The 21,359-nt window shown below is 42.6% G+C and overlaps 1 protein-coding gene across 2 annotated transcripts in view; it reads left to right on the forward strand.

Annotated features, from left to right (window-relative positions):
- The window catches only part of CRYBG2 (crystallin beta-gamma domain containing 2), a 164,557-nt gene that overhangs the window by 123,081 nt on the left and 20,117 nt on the right, over positions 1 to 21,359 (forward strand). For both annotated transcript variants that reach the window (XM_040338015.1, XM_040338017.1), the window contains 2 exons: positions 1,757 to 1,789; positions 8,546 to 8,658. In XM_040338015.1, the coding sequence (XP_040193949.1) occupies positions 1,757 to 1,789; positions 8,546 to 8,658 (146 nt within the window). The remainder of the gene's footprint in view (positions 1 to 1,756; positions 1,790 to 8,545; positions 8,659 to 21,359) is intronic.

The raw sequence follows: 21,359 nt of genomic DNA on the forward strand, positions 1-21,359 counted from the left end.
GACAAACCCACACAGGGGACATCTACATTGATAATCAGGGCCAATCAGTGCTGTCAGCCAGTGCCCATCAATGCTGCCAGTCAGTGCCTATCAGTGATGGCTATAATTGTCTCCTATTAGTGCCTATCAGTGCCCGTCAGTGCCCATTGTTGTCGCCAATGGTCTTGTTTAGCAAAAAAACCCAAAAAAAACCCAGTGGTGATTAACCTCCCTGGCGGTATGATTCTGTCTGGAATTACGTACCAAAAGCGGTACAATTAATTGCAAGGAAATTTGGCGTTTTATACTGTAGGCCTGTAATTCTTAGGAATAACTCACTTAAATCTGACCAAACAAGAGTCTTGTAGGCATCCCGGGTATGACATTTTTTTAAAAACAAAATTATAAATTATAATATAATAAATAATTATAAATAATTATAACAAATAATAATATAATTCTAATAAAAATTATTCAATAATGTAATCAAAGGGACACTTTTGGTTGCTATGGACAATCTACAGTTTGCAGGGAGAAAGAACCGTTTTTATTATATTAAAGTACATGTAGGGCACTGGGCAGACCACTAGGGACAAGGGGGGGGGTGTGTATTTTTTACATACAATACTGTAATCTATAAGATTACAGTATACTGTATGTATAGTGTTTGTTTACGTTTTTGAATTTGGTGCCATTCTCCGCTCCCGTGCGTCGTAACGTCGCAGGAAACGGAGATCGGCGGCACAGGAGGACGCTGTGTGAATCGAGCGAGGTCCCGCTCGCTCACACAGCGCGGTGGCATCGCTGGATCCAGGACAAGGTAAGCCAGCGCACGCTGCAGGCTCTGCATAGCTACCCCGAGCGTGACTCAGGGATACCGATCGCAGGATAAAACCCCCCCCCCCCCCGAGTCACGCTCGGGGGATACCGCCAGGCAGGTTAAACACCACTAAATGAAAGCTCTACCTGTCCAAAAAAAATGTTTTTTGGGTACAGCGTGGCCTGACTGAGCAATGGTCATTCAAACTGCGACATCGCTGAAGGCTGAAAATTGGCCTGGTCAGGCGGGGGGTGAAGGTGCCCAGTAGGCAAATGGTTAATTAGACTATAAATCGGACTAATTTGCCTACATGTATAATTTTAAGTTTTTATGGACAAGGCTTTTAATTGATACACCGTTTTAAAAATACATTTTCTGCATATGTTTTTTTATTTAGACTTTTACAGTTTTGTGCCAGCTGCTGTTAATGTGTTTATTGTACCCCTCTGTGCAAGGCACAATGATAGTTGAACTGGCAGGTTTGTTATGTACATAAACCCACGGGATCGCTACGATTGGTTGTCATAGTGATTACATAAACAGGAAACAATCAGAAGGTTCCTGATTTTTAGTGTTGTATAACAGAATGGTTTTTTTTTTGAGGAAGCTTCAGGGTCCCCATTTTTGTAAAATGTCGTGTACAAGAATAAGTGCACATGGATAAAATACGTATAGTAATTAAATTACAATATTTTTAGTGATAGAAATCCTTTAGGTTGCAAAAAGTTCCTTTGACCTAAAGATACCTTGAAAAAAAATATCGTAAGATAGGTGTTATCAATATTTGCATACTTTAAGGTCAAAACTAGAGCAGTTGTACTTGTGTAATGATTTATTTTATTAACATTGCTCTAGTATCATAACTGTAAAATGATACTATATTAATGCAGGTGTTGATGTATTTTAATGATGCATGTTTTTTATGTTATTGCTTCCTGTGTTCTCTCTTTTATACAGGTTGGAGGTCAGAGTCTTCAGTATTCCCCTAAGGTGTGTTTTGTGTGTCCTTGTGACTAGCAGTGTATAATAGGATTGTAGGATTTGCCATAAACGCTACACAGACTTTTGGACTTTATGTAATAAAAAAAGTCAAAAGATGCTAGCGTTCAGTTATCAACAGCAAATCAGAAACATACTTTCTTGGCTAACCACATTCCATGCCTGATTGATTTACGTGGGCAACTTTGCCCTTTCAATTTTATTAAATAAGTTATTTGAAGGTATTTACAAACCTTGTTGTTAATTAGAGTGAACCCATGCTCAGATAATGCAAATGAAAGTATTTACATATTCCAAACAAGCATCCTTAATCCTGAGGTCTCTCTATGCACCCCCTCATCCCATCCTGAGGTCTCTCTATGCACCCCCTCATCCCATCCTGAGGTCTCTCTGTGCGGCCCCCATCCCATCCCATTCTGAGGTCTCTCTGTGCACACCCCATCCCATGGTCTCTCTGTGCACCCCCCATCACATCCCATCCTGAGGTCTCTCTATGCACCCCCTCATCCCATCCTGAGGTCTCTCTGTGCGGCCCCCATCCCACCCCATCCTGAGGTCTCTCTGTGCACCCCCCATCCCAAGGTCTCTCTGTGCACCCCTTATCCCACCCTGAGGTCTCTCTGTGCACCCCCCATCCCAAGGTCTCTCTGTGCACCCCCCCCATTCCACCCTGAGGTCTCTCTGTGCACCCCCCATCCCAAGGTCTCTCTGTGCACCCCCCATTCCACCCTGACTTCTCTCTGTGCACCCCCCATCCCATCCTGAGGTCTCTCTGTGCACCCCCCATCCCATCCAGTCCTAAGGTCTCTCTGTGCACCCCCCACCTCATCCCATCCCGAGGTCTCTCTGTGCAGCCCATCCCATCCTGAGGTCTTGCTGTACACCCCCCCCCCCCCCATCCTGGGGTCTCTGGACATGTGGTGCCACCCAGTGTGCTGCATGTATTCATAAACTTAAGAGTTTCTCAGTCCAACTGTACTCAACTAGGTTACATTCCATTGCTCCCAACTGTTACTGATTTTGAGGGACTGTCCCTCATTCGGAACTATGTCCCTCTTTCCTCCTCATTTGTCCCTCATTTTGGTTTGATCTATATAGTTGTATATAAAATGCACTACTTATCTTTCAAAAAAGTTTCCCAGTGCTAAACCTCTTATCCAATTTCTAAATTGCTGCATTTGTAAATTCCAAAAGCCAATATAAGGGAATAGTAATGATAAAAAGGACTTGTTGGGTTTAACCAATAATTGTTTCTTGGTATGATTCTCCTTTAAGGGGGCGTGGTAGGGTGTGTGTCATATGCCTACTTAATTTTGCTAATATGTGTCACTAATGCCCATTCCAGAACGTTGGCAGGTATAAAATTACCGTATATACTCGAGTATAAGCCAGCCCGAATATAAGCCGAGGAACCTAATTCTACCACAAAAAAATGGGAAAACGTTTTGAATCGAGTATAAGCCTAGGGTGTCCATCTTCATGCCTCACTGTGCCTCACTTTGCCTCACTGTGTCCATGTGCATGCCTCACTGTGCCCATGCCTTACTGTGTCCATGACTAGACTGACGTTTAACATGGCAGTCTATGGAAGGGGTGCCAGGCTTTGAATAATCGGTGCTCCCCATCCATAGGTCCCCCAGACAACAAACTTTCCACACTTGTAGAGGAGAAATGGGGCTACATGTGTGCCAAGTTCCGGGTCCAGGGGACCTACGACCGACCGATACCAGGTCCCCAAATTCACCGGAGAGGAGAAATTACCATTTAACATGGGAGTCTATGGAAGGGGTGCCTGGCTTTGAAAATTCGGTGCTCCCAGGCCGTAGGTCCCCCGGACAACAAACTTTGCACACTTGTAGATGAAGAGTGGTACTACATGTGTGCCAGGTTTGAGGTCCTGGGAACCTACGGTCAGCCAGTACCAGGTCCCCAAATTCTGGGAGATCAGGTGCAAAAAGTTGACTCAAGTATAAACCGAGGGGGGCATTTTCAGCAAAAAAAAAATTTCAGAAAAACTCGGCTTATACTCGAGTATATACAGTACTACAAAGTACCTGCAGCTACAGAAGTCAGTGATGGCTGGTTTTCAAGTTTTTTTTCCTGCTTGTAGTTATCCATAAATGTCAACATTCTGAGCACAGGTATACTTTTTGACCGGCCATACATAGGTCGAATTCCGAAATAATTTTCTTTCGTAAATCGTAACTAAGAATTTTTCTTGAATTTCGCACCATTGGTAGGCCTCAGCAACTGTTATAAAATTTTCACGCACCCATAGAATTTGAGTGATCGGGCATGTTGGAAATTTTTGGAAAAATCTGTTTTTAATCAATGATGGGAGAATCGAATAAATATAATCGAAAAAGAAATGTGCATGAGCTGTGACCTGGAAAAAAAAAAGATTCCCAGCCACAAAAATTATTTTCTGTAACAACGTGAGGTCAAATTGAAGGCTCGGCTGGTTGAATTTAGAAATCAATGGTGGCACCATTGGATCACAAAATGCACTAAATTTCGGATTTGCGAAAGAAAATGTGTTAGGAATTCTACCCATGTATGGCCTGCATTAGCCTTTATGGCAAGCGAACATTTACAAAATATTACAGTACTGTAAAACATAATAAATCTAATCAAACACTTTTACTTCCATTAGCTGCATGTAAAATAAAATTTGATGCCTTTTAAAGCAGGTTTTTTTTTTTTTTTTGCTATGCAGCACCAAAAAAATAACTTACCTACAGTACAATGAAATGTATCCCATATCTGACTGGCTGCTGCATAGTGTAGAAATCTCCTACCCCCATGCCACTGGCTCCTTCCTACAACAATGGCTTAAAATCAGCAGCTACAAGTGGGAACAAGTTGCACTGCTCACCCCCCCTTCTGACTACCTCCTCCATTTACAGAACTTTTATTACTCTTTTTCAAATCACAAAGCGCTCTGTGAATGATTGGCCAAAGGGTGAATGATAGGATCAGCTGCTTCCAATCACAGAATGCTTTGCATTGTGGGAAAGAATACTACAAGTTCTATGAATGGAGGAGGAAGACAGAAGTGGTGGGCGATTGGTGCAATTTTTGCAATTTCTACACATGCAGCAGCCAGCCAGATATGGGACACACTTCATTAGAGATATGTTATGTGCCTCCTGCTGCAAATCGAGAAAAACAATAAAAAAACCTTCAGCTTTAATAGATACATAGCCATATTGATTAATGTTCTGTAACTGTGCCTGAATTTCGGCTGGAATGGAGAGAAGTAAAATGCTGATTATCACGGAAGAATATAGTGGTTGATTTAATAAAACTGAAGAGTAAAAAATCTGGTGCAGCTTTGCATAGAAACCAATCAGCTTTCAGGTTTTATTGTCAAAGCTTAATTGAACAAGCTTAAGTTAGAAGCTGATTGGACACAATGCACAGCTGCACCAGATTTTGCACTTTCCAGTTTTAGTAAATCAATCCCATAGTGTGCTACAGTTTCCTAATGTTGTTAATGTGGAGCTCCACTCAAAATGGGAAGTTCTGCTTAAATGCCCCTTCCCCCCTCCTCTTCTCTAATGCCCCTTTTACGCTGGTGTGGTGAGTGCGTTGGCGGTAAAGTGCCGCTATTTTTAGCCACGCTTTACCATCAATTTCGCAGCGCTATTCGGCTGCTACCAGGAAGCTTTTACCCCCGCTAGCCGGCAAGAAAGGGTTAAAACCACTGCAAAGTGCCTCAGCAGAGGCGCTTTGCGAGCTGTATAGCCATGGTACCCATTGATTTCAATAAGCAGGAGCGGTGAAAAGCGGTAAACACACTGCTCCTTCACCGCTCCAAAGATGCTGCTAGCAGGACTTTTTTTTTTTAGCTCTTTTACATTGGAGAGACAGTAGCGGCTCTTTCAGAGCGCTTTGCAGGTGCTATTTTTAGTGTTATAGCGCCTGCAAAGTGCCCAGTGTGAAAGGGGTCTTATTGGCACTTTTTTGGGGAGGGGGGCAGTACCTGGTTTTGATAAGTTCTCTTCTACCCCTCCCTCCCCACAGTCATCTGGGACATGTTACAGGTCCCGGAAGACTGTGGGACCAAAGCTGTCACAGCTAGGTGCCCACAGTTCAGATCCCGGGGACACAAGACTGAGGGCAGGGACGGCTCGGGTGAGCACAGCGCTGGATCCTGGGACAGGTGAGTGTTCGTTAAAAGTCAGCAGCTACAGTTTTTGCAGTTGCTGACTTATACCTCCCAACATTTTGAGATGGGAATGATGGCAACCTACTAACAAATGTATGTAGGCATAGGACACACTCCCCCTTAAAGGAGAATTAAAAAGATTAATTAACCTCCCTGGCGGTATGATTCTTTCAGAAAAAACATGCTGAAAGCGGTACCATTATTTGCAAGGAAATTTGGCGTTTTATATTGTAGGTCTGTCATTTTTAGAAATAACTCACTTAAATCTGACCAAACAAGCTTCTAATAGGCATCCCGGGTATGACATTTTTTTAAAAACAAAATTATAAATTATAATATAATAAATAATTATAAATAATTATAACAAATAATAATATAATTATAATAAAAATTATTCAATAATGTAATCAAATCAAAATCACTGAAATTTGCTCAGTTGCAGAATTGTTGCTGTCATTATTTTTTTTTTTTTATGACGAATTTCCCCACAAATCGCTATCGCACAATTCTGCAAGTGATTATAATTTATTATCGCTGTTTTTTAGCTGATCTAAAACTATTTTTGACATAAAGGGACACTTTTGGTTGCTATGGACAATCTACAGTTTGCAGGGAGAAAGAAACGTTTTTATTATATAAAATGACATGCATGACAAAGGACAGACCACTAGGGACAAGGGGGGTGTGTTTTTTTTACATACAGTACTGTAATCTATAAGATTACAGTATACTGTATGTATAGTGTTTGTTTACTTTTTTGAATTTGGCGCCGTTCTCCGTCCCCGTGCGTCGTAACGTCGCAGGGAACGGAGATCGGCGTCACACGGAGGCACTGTGTGAATCGAGCGAGGTCCCACTCGCTCACACAGCACGGTGGCATCGCTGGATCCAGGGACAAGGTAAGTAAAACTCCCTGTACATCCAGCGAGGCGAGCCCGAGTCTGACTCGGGGTTACCGATCCTAGCCCAAAAATCTCACCCCGAGTCAGACTCGGGAACACCGCCCAGGAGGTTAAATCCACAAGGACTTTTACCACTACTATTCCCCTTGTTCATTCCCCGACTTGTTCAATCCCCGACTTAGTTGGGGTAGGCGGTACACTTTGGTGGGGGTGGGTCAGCCATGCCCTGTGACCTCTGGGAACCCGCCTTCTGACCTTTGACCTTTGGGGGAGGTGCCTGTTCCAATTCCTGAGTCCTAGCCATATTCTTCAATTGGCTTTTGAAATGTACAAATGCAGAAATTTAGAAATTGGATGAAAGGTTTAGCACTGGGAAACACTTTTTGAAAGATAAAAAGTGCATTTTATATACAACTATATGGATCAGACCAAAATGAGGGGGGTAGAGGGACATTGCTCCAAATCAGGGACAGTCCCTCGAAATCAGGGACAGTTGGGAGCTATAACTGACTGTTAATTAACACAAAAATAACTGGAGCTTTTCTTTAATCTAAAAATGAAAGGCTGAACTTGATGGTCAAAAATGTTTATTCAGGTTTTCCAAATACACAGCAGTTAAATGTTACTGCATATTTTGTTTTTCAGTCATATATTTCCCACGCTGCTGAAGTTAACTGGGTTTAATTGGTTGCTCTTGGCATCTCAGACATATTTCCCCTAATTTAATAGAAATCTTAGACATTTATGTTAAGATATTATTTGTTTGTGATTTTCACACCTCAGCCACACTGCACAGCCATGGATAATATTGTTTTTACCTAATGATCAGTCTGGAGTTGAAGACGCCAAATAGTGTGCTGAATTGCTGAACCTGAGCCAGGAAATAATTGTTTCATATTACTGTCAAAAGAATGACTTTACAGTAGTGTGAATCCTTTAGTATACATATCAATAGACAATGTATGCATTGAAGCTGTATATTTACTATTTGCCTGGAGCTATGTTTTAAAGACTTATGCCGCGTACACACGACCGTTTTTAATGTCATGGAAAAAAATATGTTTTTCTCGACGTGATTCCTGTCCAGTCTGCCTTGCATACACACGATCGTGAAAAAAAAATGCTGGAGCAAAGCGCGGTGACGTACAACACATAAGGCAGCACTATAAAGGGGAAGTTCCATTCGGATGGTGCCACCCTTTGGGCTGCTTTTTCTAATTTTGTGTAAAAGTTTGGTGACAGGCGATTTGCGCTTTTCAGTCTTCGTGCTTTTCAGTCTGTTACAGCGTGACGAGTGTGCTATCTCCATTACGAACGCTAGTTTTCCCAGAACGAGTGCTCCCATTTTATAACTTGCTTCTGAGCATGCATGTTTTTTTCCCATCGTTAAAGCCTACACACGACCGTTTTTCACAATGTGAAAAACGACGCAAAAAATTAGAGCATGTTCTAAATTTTTAATGCCCATTTTTCACGTCAAGATAAATGCTCTGGAGCCTACACACGATCGTTTTCAATGACCAAGTTAAAGAATTACATTTTTCTCGTCATGAAAAAGGGTCGTGTGTACTGAAATTTTGTTGAAATATATTAATTTCCTTCAATGCCCCAAAACTAACCACAATGATATTGATACATAGATACACAGTCCAAATTACTTCTCTGTTTTATTAGATTCAGCTATATTCTGAGCCTAACTTCCATGGTGACTGTATGACCTTTGTAGAAGATCACTCATTGATCCCAGAATCCTTCTCACTGCAGTCTTGTCGGGTAGAAGGGGGAAGGTAAGACTGGATTTTTAAATAATTTAATGCTCATAAATATGCAAATTATAATGGAAATGGAAAGTACAGTAAAATATAATTGCCAAAATGTGGCTTGCTTTTAATTATTCCAGCTTAGTTTATATTGTATATTGGATCATACTTTCCATTTTGTAAGCCATGTGTCTGTGAAGGCGTTCATATACCCAAGTCATGCTATAGATCAGAGGTCTCCAAACTTTCTAAACAAAGGGCCGGATTACTGTCCTTCAGACTTTAAGGGGGCCGGACTGTGGCCATCGGGAGTACAAAATCCCCCATCATTGGTGTCATTGGACCCCATCATTGGTGTCATTGGGAGAAATTCTGCCCCATCACTGGGAGGAATTCTGCCCCATCATTGGGAGGAATTATGCCCTATTATTGGCGTCAATGGGAGGAATTCTGCCCCATCATTGGGAGGAATTCTGCCCTATTATTGGCGTCAATGGGAGGAATTCTGCCCCATCATTGGGAGGAATTCTGCCCCATCATTGGGAGGAATTCTGCCCTTTCATTGGTGTCATTGGGAGGAATTCTGCACTATCATTGGGAGGAATTCTGCTCCATCATTGGTGTCATTGGGAGGAATTCATGCCCCATCATTGGTGTCATTGGGAGGAATTCTGCCTCATCATTGGTGCCAATGAATAAAAAAGCACCCCAAGGGCCGGATAAAATCAAGCAAAGGGCCACATCTGGCCCCCGGGCCGCAGTTTGGAGACCACTGCTATAGATTATAGATAGATGTATTTTTTTTTTTCATATTTAAATCTTTTATTTTATTTTTCTTTTATGGTAAGGTTCACAGAAGGTTAACATATCTTATACAATGGATACATAATCATATAGTTCTTATCACTACACACTTATGATGGGCTAGCAAATAAACAGGTGGGGATTCAGAAACTTAAGAAGAATAAACCAAAAGCAGTACCTCCCCGGTCCTCTTGCTCTATTCCCAAGCCCGCCTGCCTTTTATCAGTAACTTCTTTTCCCGTTTCCTAGTACCACTGTATTGACCTCACACTTCTTCCTCCCCTCTGTTCCCTTGTCCATTCCTATACCCCACCTAACCCCCCCTTAAACCTAGAATCAACATAATCCTCAACAAAACAACAACCAACAAAAAAAAAAAAAAGAGAAAACCCCGCCAACCCCCTCCCCTCCTCTCCCTCCCCTACCTCGCCGGAGACGGACGGATCCTCCCTTACTTCAACCCTTCGGCCTCTCCCTTTTCACTTCTACCCAAAAAGGAATCTTCTCTCCCCTATCTATTCCACCAGTAATCTCTTCCCCTCTTCCGTACTCATAAACTGATTCCAACCTGTCCAAGTTTCTACATACTGTTCCCTTTTGTTCCGGGCTGAGAGGATCAGGTCTTCTATAGCTCCAGTCTCTCTCACTCTATTGAGCCATCTCGCAATAGAGGGTGATCTACTGTCTCTCCATTGTAATGTTATTCCATTTCTGGCAGTATTTATCATGTGACATATCACCATCTTTTTGTACTCTCGCACTGGGATTTGTGAGCAATGGAGCAGAAAAAAAGCTGGATCCTCCTGAATCTGGTGCTCCGTAAATTTTTGAACAATTCTCTGGACTTCCTTCCAGTAATCTCTTACTTTTGCACAGGACCAAAATATATGCAGCAAAGTTCCCTGCTCCACACCACATCTCCAACAATACTCTGAGTAACCTTTAGAAAATTTATGTAACCTTACTGGTGTATAATACCATTGGAACAATAATTTATAATTGGATTCCTGTATTCGCGTAGATATTGAGGAGTTTAGTGCTAAGTGAATTATGTGTTTACGTTGAGTCTGTGAGAAATTTCTCCCCAGATCTCTTTCCCATTTCCCCAGTCCCGGCAACTCAAAATCCTCCTGAGGGGAATTCAATAGTCTATACATCTTTGAGCTCACTCTTTGTATTGGTTCCTCCTCGTCGCAGTATTGTTCAAATTTTGTTAGTTGTCGCCGAAAATTAGATGGTTGTCCCAGGGATCTTAAAAAGTTGCTTATTTGAAATGCTTGCCAAAAGGATAACTCATAATTCCCTCCTCTCTTTGTTAGGGCCTCCAATGATGGCCACATACCAGTTTGCAGAAAATGTGATACCTGTACTTTACCCCTTTGTTTTAATTTATTAAAAACTGCTCCTGCTGTACCTGGTATGAAGCCTGGGTTCCCTAATATAGGGAACAGGGGAGAACACTTCGATGAGAATTTTGGATTTTTACATATTTTAGCTGCGATTGACAACGTTGGGCCAATTATGGGATGTTTCTTCATCTTACTTGGCAATAACTTATAACACCAAGGGGCTCTACTTAGTGCTATTGGACAGGTCTGCTGTTCTACCTCAACCCACCTTTTATAGTGTCCGTTTCTACACCAGTCTATCAATCTCGTCAAATGTGCCGCTTGATAATATTTGACAATATCCGGGACTGCCATCCCCCCAAAACACTTGGGTAACCTCATCACCTCTTTCTTAATTCTTGCCTTTTTCCCTGCCCAGATGAATTTCATCAGGAGGGCACTAATTTGCCGTAGGAAGGCCGATGGTATCAATATCGGCAGTGTTTGAAACAAATACGTAATCTTTGGCAAGATGCTCATCTTGACTATATTATTTCTGCCGAACCATGAATGTAATCCATGTTGCCATTTCTCTAGTAGCATTCTTATTGAAGTAAGAAGAGGTGGAAAATTTATTTTAAAAATTTCTTTTATGTTTGCTGGAATCAGGGTACCCAAGTATTTTAGCGCAGTCTTCCACTTAAAACCAAAGTTTTGTTGTATAATTGACTGTTTCTGGGGTGTCATTGACACACTCATTGCTTCAGATTTTGCTTGGTTTATTTTTAGGTTGGAGAGCTCTCCGAATTTAGCGATTTCTTTGACGAGATTGGGAAGAGATACGTGAGGGTTTGATATAGTAAACAGCAAGTCATCTGCAAATGCGGTTATTTTATGCCTTCTCCCCCCTATCTGTATACCCTGTATATCCGGATTTTGGCGTATTTTATTTAATAAGGGCTCCAAAGATAGCACAAATAGTAGCGGTGACAGGGGACATCCCTGGCGCGTTCCGTTTGTGATTTGGAAAGTTTTAGAGAACATCCCGTTAACTCTCACTGAGGCACGTGGGTCTGTATAAACACTTCCTATCCACCTTAACATATTCTCCCCCAGGCCCACGTGTCTCAGTACTGAGAACAGGAAATTCCAGCTCACTCTATCAAAAGCCTTCTCGGCATCAGTATTTAGGAACACGCAAGGGATGTCCCCGTCAGTGGCCTCCTGCACCAGATTAAGAACCCTTATTGTACCATCTCTTGCCTCCCGTGTAGGTACGAATCCGACTTGATCCATATCGACTAGCTCGGGTAACCATACTTGGATCCGTCTTGCTAGTAACTTCGTAAAGAGTTTTAAATCGGAGTTTAACAATGAAATCGGCCTATAGCTGCCGCACTCCGCCGGATCTTTCCCATCTTTGGGAATGACTATAATTTGAGCTAGTAATGCGTCCGGCGGGAACCCAGCCGTCTGGCCTACTGCATTGAGAAACTCTGCTAACTGCCCTCTCAGTAGTGTTACAAATTCTTTATAGTATCTTATCGTATAGCCATCCGGTCCCGGGGCTTTCCCTTCCTTCATAGTTTTTAACGTTGCCTCTATTTCTTCTATCGAGATGGGGGTGTCTAAACTGGCCTGAGCTATTGATGGTAACCTAGCTAAGTCCATTGCTGAAAGATATTCTTCTATTTTGGGTGGGGCTACTGGTAGCTGTGCCAAATTATATAGAGAGGAATAATATCTCCCAAACTCCTCCACTATCTCCTTTGGCGTACGTTTTAATTGTCCCTCCTTCCCCTTGATTTGCGGGACATACGTTTGTTGACTTTTCTCTTTCAATTTCCCAGCTAGTAGTTTACTACACTTGTCTCCAAATTCGTAATTTATTTTCCTTCCCCTTTGTATTATTGCTTTGGCCTTATAGCGTAGGATCTCTGTCAACTGCCTTCTCAGGTGGCTCAATTCTCTGCCTGTTTGAGGGGTATGTGTCTTTTTATGTTGTAGTTCTAATTCCTGGATCTCTGTTAGTAAATTTTTAACCTGCTGTTCTCGCTTCCTTTTTAGAATCGATCCATGTCTGATAAGGACCCCCCTGATCACCGCTTTGTGCGCTTCCCACACCATCCCTAGATTACTCCCGGGGGTAGCATTCATTTGGAAATATTCTGTGATTTCCCGAGCAACATCTTCTCTTACTTCCCTATTCTGCAAGAGGCTTTCATTTAGACGCCACCTTCTCTCCTGTGCAAGCCCTATGCCAGATAGTGAGATACGCAGGCTAACTGGGGCATGATCCGACCATGTAATACTACCAATGGACACCTCCTTCACAGAGGAGATCAGATAGTGAGGTATCATGAAGAGATCTATCCTGGAGTACACCTGGTGGGGATTGGAGAAAAAGGTGTAGTCCCTCTCTTCCCCATGTAACATCCTCCATGCATCCACCAGCTGGATTTCGTACAGTCTACGTAGGACCTCCCGTCTGACCCCCTCTGTGATAGACGAAGTTCCCCTTGAGGTATCTATCTTTGGATTCAGGGGGATATTAAAATCCCCCCCCAAAATCAATTTGCCTTCTGAAAACTCCATCAATTCTTTGAGAGTCTTCCTCATAAAGGTATCTTGATGTACATTAGGCACATACACTGTAGCTAAAGTCACTTTTGTTTCTCCTATCTTCCCTTTTAAAAAAAGGTATCTCCCTTTTGGGTCTCGATAGCAATTTTCTAATGTCCATGGGATCCTATTAGAAATCAAAATAGAGACCCCCTTGGATTTTGCTTCCTGGTTCCCTGCGTGGTAGGCCGAAGGGAAGAACCTATTTTGCAATAGTGGGAGCCCCCCCGTCCTAAAGTGAGTCTCCTGTATGTAGGCAATATCTGTCTCTGAATGTCGCAAATCGTTCAGCAACATCCTGCGTTTTTCTGGGACATTAAGTCCCTTTGCGTTCAGGGAGGTTATTTTTAATCCCTCCATCTCCGACGTTGAGGGGAAGGGAGAGAAAGTGGAAACGAAGAATGAGAGAGAAAAAAAAAAAAAAAAGGGGGAGAGAACCCCCCCCCAAAAAAATACCAACCCCTCCCCCCCCCAAAGAAAAAAAAAAAAAAAAAAACAAACACAAAAAAAAAAAAAAAAAAAACCCTAAAAAAAAAAAAAATCCCCTAATAACTCGACAACCAACCCCTACTTGGCCGCACAAGTCAGTAAAGCTTCTTGCTTTATACACTCAATTCCCAACCTATAATTGAGTGTTGGCCTATTGAGGGGTTAGGGTAGAGAGCAGCTGAGTCAGAGCGGACTCTCCGTCCGTAGCCCACCTATTTATATATATATAAACAATTTAATAGCATTATTCATTCTGTCCCATCAAACAACAAACAAAAAAAAAAAAAAAAAAAAAAAAAAAAAACCCCCTCAGGGGGAAAAGTCCCAATATCTTCATTAAATCATACGCCTCCTTTTCCTCTCGTCTCCCCTAATTTCCCCTCCCCCTCTCCTCCTTCCCCCCTCTCATCACCCTCCGCCCCCCTCCCCCTCTCCTCCTCCCCCTCCTCTCTCCACCTGCCTCTCATATCTCTCATTACCCATATTTCTTAACCATCCTCTGAGTACTATTCCTATTCCTGTGACTCCATCTCCTCACAGTGTAAAAAAAAAAAAAAAAAAAAAAAAAAAAGGGCTATCTTACCATTTACATTTAGCCAGTTAGAGGGGTCCCCCCTAATCCCCCATGTGACCTAATTATTTCCAGTGTCCGTGTTCAAATAACATCACAATCCCCTACTCCTCCCTCCCCTCATCTATCTATCTATCGTGTACCTCCCCCCTCGCTCTTACCAGCTAGGTGGGGGGGTCTCCTCTACGCCCTTTAGTACCCACTTGTGTCCAGTGTCCTGTGATAGTGTACAATAACATCATTGCCCCCCTCCCACCCTCCCCCAATAGTATATCTCCCCCCTCCCACCTACCAGACCCCCCACCCCTCCCTACCCTCCCATTTCGAGGTAAATCTCCCAATAGGGACATATTCCCATTTCTTATCCCCAAATCTCAACCAAACCAAAAAAGAAAAAAAAAGGGGTGATTCATAATGTGCTGTGATTTATCCCTTAGTGGCCTACCCCATAGATAGATGTATTTAATCACATTCAGTTGTTTTAACAATAAAGACTTTTCACCACTCAAAGAAATGGGTTCCTCAATTATAAATTAAACTTTGGAAACTACCTTGAAGAATAATCTTCAATGTTACAAAACAAGTCCATTCGAGTGTGACTTCTACTACGTGATATATACAGTATGTCCACAAGGTGGTGCTATAAATATATTCCGAAAGTTTACAAAGATTTTCTCCTGCTCATTAGACTCCAAAGTACAAAATGAGCAATAAAGTTAGAATTTCAACTCCTCCTATGCCACAAGTACCAAATTGTAGCGAATTTTATCAAGATAAGATTATTTTGCAATGTAATTGCTGTAATGAAAAACAAAAGTTTTTTTTGAACGCCCCAAGTCGCCCAGCATGAGAAATTACATTAAAGTGAATGAGAGCCGACTTAATGCACACTACTTAAGTAGTTTAGACTTCAGAAAAGGTTCCTGTATTACTTTAAGGCGACTTCTAGGCGAGTTGTACCCATTGATTTCAATGGAAGTTGCCTCCAAAGTTGGATATTAACCCTTTTTCGGCCGCTAGCCATGTTAAAACCGCACCGATATCGGCTGAATACCGCAGCAATTCCGACGGTATAGCGCCGCTAAAAATAGCACTGCTATACCATCAGCGCACCTCCTGCCCTAGTGTGAAAGGGGCCTTAAGCTGGCCATAGATGGATCAAAATCCAGCTGAAACTCAATCCATATGTGGCTGCTCCCGCTCTAAGCCTAGGTTCACATTGATGCGATTTGGCATGCGATTTGACATGTCAAATCGCATGCCAAATTGGTGGCTATTTCCGGCAATGGCACTGCAGCGACGACTTTGCGACACCACACTGATTCCCCAAAAAAGTTCCTGTACTAGTTTTGGCGACATTGGGGTGCGCTTTGTATGGACATCTATGCAGCAAGCCGCACAGATGTCTCTGAAATCGCTCCCAAACTCGGACTGACCTGCGGGTATGAAATCGTGCAAATTCAGCTGAACTCGCACAATTTCAATCCTGCTTGCAGTGTGAACCTGGGCTCAAGACCTATTAGCGGCTGCAGTGCTGATCGGTATATTTGGACATTTTGGAGAGTCCCGCTATCTGAATGCAATGGGGGTTATTTACTAAAGGCAAATACTCTTTGCACTAAAAGTGCACTTGGAAGTGCAGTTGCTGTAAATCCGAGGGGTAGATCTGAAATGAGGGGAAGCTCTGCTGATTTTATCATCCAATCATGTTCAAGCTAAAATGCTGTTTTTTATTATTTTCCTTGCATGTCCCCCTCAGATCTACAGCGACTGCACTTCCAAGTGCAGTTTACACTTGTAGTTTGCACTTGTAGTGCAAAGTGGATTTGCCTTTAGTAAATAACCCCCAATGTCTCTGTGAGGAATATTCCTCTGTCCACCTTGATTATGTGAATGGAGGAACCTGTTACATTGTTTTTTTGTTCAGCCCGCTGGATGAACGAAGAAAAATGATCCATCTATGACCAGCTTTAGTTAGTTGTAGGCCACCTGCTTCCTAGACATTTTATTTATTGATAAATTCTACTCCTTTTCTTGCGCTTTGGGCAACGTCCTCTATAGTGTCCTCTGATAACACCTTTTAGCTTCCGGTCTTCTTCTTGTGTAGTAAAGGTCTTCTCTGTATTGAACCATGCCTTCCCAACTCCCTAAAGCACATACAAATCAACTTTGAAGTTTCTTCTGAACAAACTGTTCATGTCGTATATAGGTCAAAGTGTTATGCACCTGTACACGTTCTATTTCATATTGCTTGCGCAGTATTCTTACCACATGATCTACATATATGCAAACATCAAAGTCTCTGTATACAACCACATAACTTTGCCACACCTTAAAGAAATGTCTAAACTGTGTGATAGAAATGAATGTTTCCACCCAACTTCTGTATCTGGAGTAAGCATTTAAAAGAGGAACTGAGTTAAGCATTTAATGAAAGAAGATATGAATAACCATATGACATAAGATATAACAGCTTTTCCTATAAAAAAACAATCAGGGCTTCCTGTTGGTTTTTAGAACATTTATATTATGGAGAATGCAGAAGGAATAGGAGGTCTTGTTGGAACTCACAAGAGGTATAAATGGTCAATAGATAACTGAGCCCACCAGACTCCAACTATATTTAATACATCACGATTGTTTATACCTACCCTTTTCTAAACAGGGGAGGCGCAGACAAATAATTTCAGGTATCTGGTTTTCTTGGCATACACGGTTAATAAACATTGTCAATATTCATTTGGACATCTAAATGGAAAGGGAAGTCTGTGTGAGTGCTTGTCAACTGACAACCACACTCATCGTATCAGTTTTCAATATTGTAGATCTTTGTATTATTCCCAGTAATTGTGACAAGTACATCAGTAAAGTGGTTGTAAACCCTAAAACAACACGCTCGCACGATCGGCCACCCCTAAGACTCCCTGACCAATCGGGTCTTAGGACCTGCTTCCTGATTGGCCGGGAGGAGAAACAGGAAGATTTTAGCGAATATTAATTCACTAATGTCACACAACTGGGTGGACTCAGGGCGCAGTACTCTGCGCCCCAAGGCCACCCTTTTTTTAAGCCAATTAGAGCCCCAGACTCTAATCATGTGCTTTAAAAAAAACAAAAAACGATCAAATCCATGTGTCTGGCGCCCTGCATGGAGATTAGGGGCCGGGCGCATGGATTTGGGGGGGGGGGGGACACCCCTAATAAGCGGGCCACCACTGTATATATATCGATATATATTGTTATATATAGAGGTATATATACATATATATCTCTATATATATTGATATATAGAGATATATCTATTGATATATATTGATATATAGATAAATATCTATACATCTATAGATATATATATATATCTATAGCTATATGTCTGTATATATATATATATATATATATAATGTGTATATATATGTAGCAATATCCCTGAAGGAGCTGCTGGTTATATTTGGGTTTTGCACGTTACCTCTAAGTTCGTTGTCAAGGGACAATTTTCTATAGAAATTGCAATGTCCACACAAGATGTAAAATCTTCAACTGTTAGGTTTTATTTTTGCTGCATAAAACTTGTGAAGAAAGTGGAGAGTAGAGAGAGAAGGGTAAGGTATGTGTTACAGAATGCACAAAAATAGTTAAGTTCCAGTATTCACCACTCTCTCCAGAGTGGGTATTGCTCACCCGGATAGACCCCTCTCACACGGCCTAGCAGCCGGGATGATGCACGGACAGTATGAGAACAGTCTCTGCCACAGACCATCTGAGAACGAAAGATGGATAGTCAGGAATCCTCTGCCACAGGATTTAAGTCCCGAACTTCCAGCCTTACAGTAAAAGAGCCTTTAAGCCGACCCGGCGGACTGTAAGGCAAATAGAGCAGTGTATCCCTTGTAAATAAAGTAACCAGGCCTATCCCGAGACAATAGCTTGCGTTGCTTGGTCTCCTTCAGGGCAGGTCCTCCCCCGGTCTCCTTCGTTAAGCAGCTTCCCCCACTTGGATGGACAGCTTGGGATCCCCTTTAGAATCATAGGCCCCAGCCAGCATAGCTGGACCTACTCAATAAAGATGCAGCCTCGGACCAACGTGGTCCCGAGGCTGGAATCACACACATATACATGGCACCAGGAGGGCCACGAGGTGAAGGAGCCCGAAAAACGTCGTCTGCCCCTTAAGTATCCCTTCCCAGCATGCACAGCGGGGCACCACTCCCACTGGGCTGCTGCCGAGAAGGATCACTTAACACACCATGGTTCACTTGTGTTCCAAAATGGGCCTGAGGTGGTAACGCCACCTACAGGCAACAGGGGAAAGTCCTCCCAAGCACAACCATAGCCAGAACAGAGTCTAATTTCAATTAAATTATTACACTATTGGCTCAGATGTCCTCTAAATTTTGAATAGTGCCCCAGTCATTGGGAGCAGGGCGCTACATATATTAATATACACACTGTAGATAGATAGATATAAAAAAAAAATCCCTTTTCTATAAGTGTTCACATAACCTCTGTTCCCAGCTGCATAGCGAGCTGGGGAAGGAGGAAAAAGCAGCACACTGATTTTCCCATTGAAAGGCTGTGCAGCGGGTGTGTTTCATGACAAGTCTGATCATTAGAGGAGAGCACACTGAGTTCCCAGCATAGCAAGAGAACTGGTCACGATGTGCTCTCCTGCTTAGTGTGGTCAGTTTTTTATTTCACATAAAAGAAGCGAAACTTTCTCATACAAGTGCATGGTACAGCAGGCACATGTTGGGAATATGAAATGTTTTGTTTACATATACTTTAATGTTTAAAGAGAATATATCAGCAATATGTGTGCATGTGTGTGAGTGTGTATCGGAATGTGGATGAGAGTCAGTTAATAATTTCTGTTCTAAAATAGAATGCTTACACATACAAATATAAGGCCTACAGCAATACAGGTTTACATGCCTCTGCATCTTCTGTAGGTAGTGCTCTGTTCTCAAGAGGTAGAATTTGTTCTGTCAGCAGTCACATGAAAGTAATATATTATACAGTAATAATGTGCAATAGAATATTATTATTTTTTATATTTAGCGTGTGCTATGAATTATGCCACGTACACACGACCGTTTTTCGGGTTGTAAAAAAACGATTTTTTTTTTTAGTGTGATTAAAAACGATTGTGTGTGGGCTCCAGAGCATTTTTCACGATGTAAAAAATGAGCATTAAAAATTTCGAACATGCTCTAATTTTTCACAACGTTTTTAATGTTGTCGTTTTTAACGTTGTAAAAAATAGTCATGTGTGGGCTTTAACGACGTGAAAAAAACACGCATGTTTAGAAGCAAGTTATGAGACGGGAGCACTCGTTCTGGTAAAACTAGCATTCGTAATAGAGATAGCACATTCATCACGCTGTAACAGACTGAAAAGCGCAATTCGTCTCTCACCTAACTTTTACTAACACGAAATCAGCAAAAGCAGCCCCAAGGCGCCATCCACATGGAACTTCCCCTTTATAGTGCCGTTGTATGTCACCGCGATTTGCTAGAGCATTTTTTTTTCACGATCGTGTGTAGGCAAGGCCGTTTTAATGATCGGGTTGAAAAAAATGTTGTTTTTTCTAGACCATTTTTACAACCCGAAAAACGGTCGTGTGTACGCGGCATTATCCCTTTTTCATGTTAGTTTGAAGGGCAAATATTTTTTTTTTGCTTTAACATTTTTCTTTAAGGTTTTTTACATATAACAAAGAGCATTAAAACAAAGAGCTGGGGCGTGGCTTGGCTGCAGATATAGACGGTCGCACATCTTGTGAGCTCCACCGTGCATCCGTCCTTTGATCCTGTTCTTGGGTCCCTGGCGGCTCGTCTCCGGTCCCACAGTGCTCCTCTGTGCTATCTGCCACCCCATCCACCTTCTGCCAGTGTCTTTCGGGCGGTGGAGGATGTCTAAGCGCGGTACATTAGGCCGCACGGCTCCGGACCATGCGATCCAAGATGGCGGCGCGGCCCCTCAGTCAGGAAAGGAGAGGTACAGGGCTGCCGCGCAGAAACTGTTCTCCCCGATCAGCGCTTGTGATTTGCCAAAGGTCCGCGGGGATGGCGGAGAGAACCACAGCGCCTCACAATCGGACGCCGATGACACTGTGCCCTTGGAAGATCCGCCCGTGCCGGTGCTGCCATGGGATGCTGCGAGTACTACCCCTGGATCCCATACGCTGGGGACGGCTGTGGCCTCGGGCTCGGATGGGCCTGAGCCCACATTGAGGGACATATTTGCTGCAATTACATTGTGCAATGCTTCTATAACTGCTTTGGCATCTGAAATTAAAGGGGTGAAGGCAGAAATGTAATTTATGCGCCAAGACATGCAAAAGCTGCGGGATCGCATGTCTGATGTTGAGGGGCGCGTTAGTAATTTGGAGGATGATTTGGCCCCTATGCAACGGGAGTCCCATGCCCAACAGTTGATGGTAGCTAAACACGCTGCAAAACTTGATGAACTCGAAAATAGAATGCGCAGGAATAATGTCAAAACTATGTTTGAGGTGGAGCGCGCACATCGTGTCCCTCTTAGACCTCTGCCCCTGGGTAACCCCCCAGAGCTTTCCTATTCAAGTTGCTCAATTTTAAGGACAGAGATGTTATTTTGACTAAAGCGCGTTCTTTGGGGGACACTCTGGTGATGGATAACTCCAAAATCTCCTTACTCCCTGACTTCTCGGCAGAGGTACAAAAACAACGTGCTCAATTTAATGATGTTCAGAAAAGGTTACGTTCCTTGGAGTTGCAGTATGCTATGCTCTACCCTGCCCGTTTGCGTGTGGTGGCCAGAGATGAAGTTCATTTTTTTGATAAGCCTACCCAGGCCATCCAGTGGCTGGATAGAGAAGAGCGTTCCCTGCGTGAAGACTTGGGGAGAAAGCGGAGGAATGTGTGACTGTTGCCTG

This window comes from Rana temporaria, chromosome 2 (genome assembly GCF_905171775.1).
Source record: "Rana temporaria chromosome 2, aRanTem1.1, whole genome shotgun sequence".
In the NCBI taxonomy this organism is placed as follows: Eukaryota; Metazoa; Chordata; class Amphibia; order Anura; family Ranidae; genus Rana; species Rana temporaria.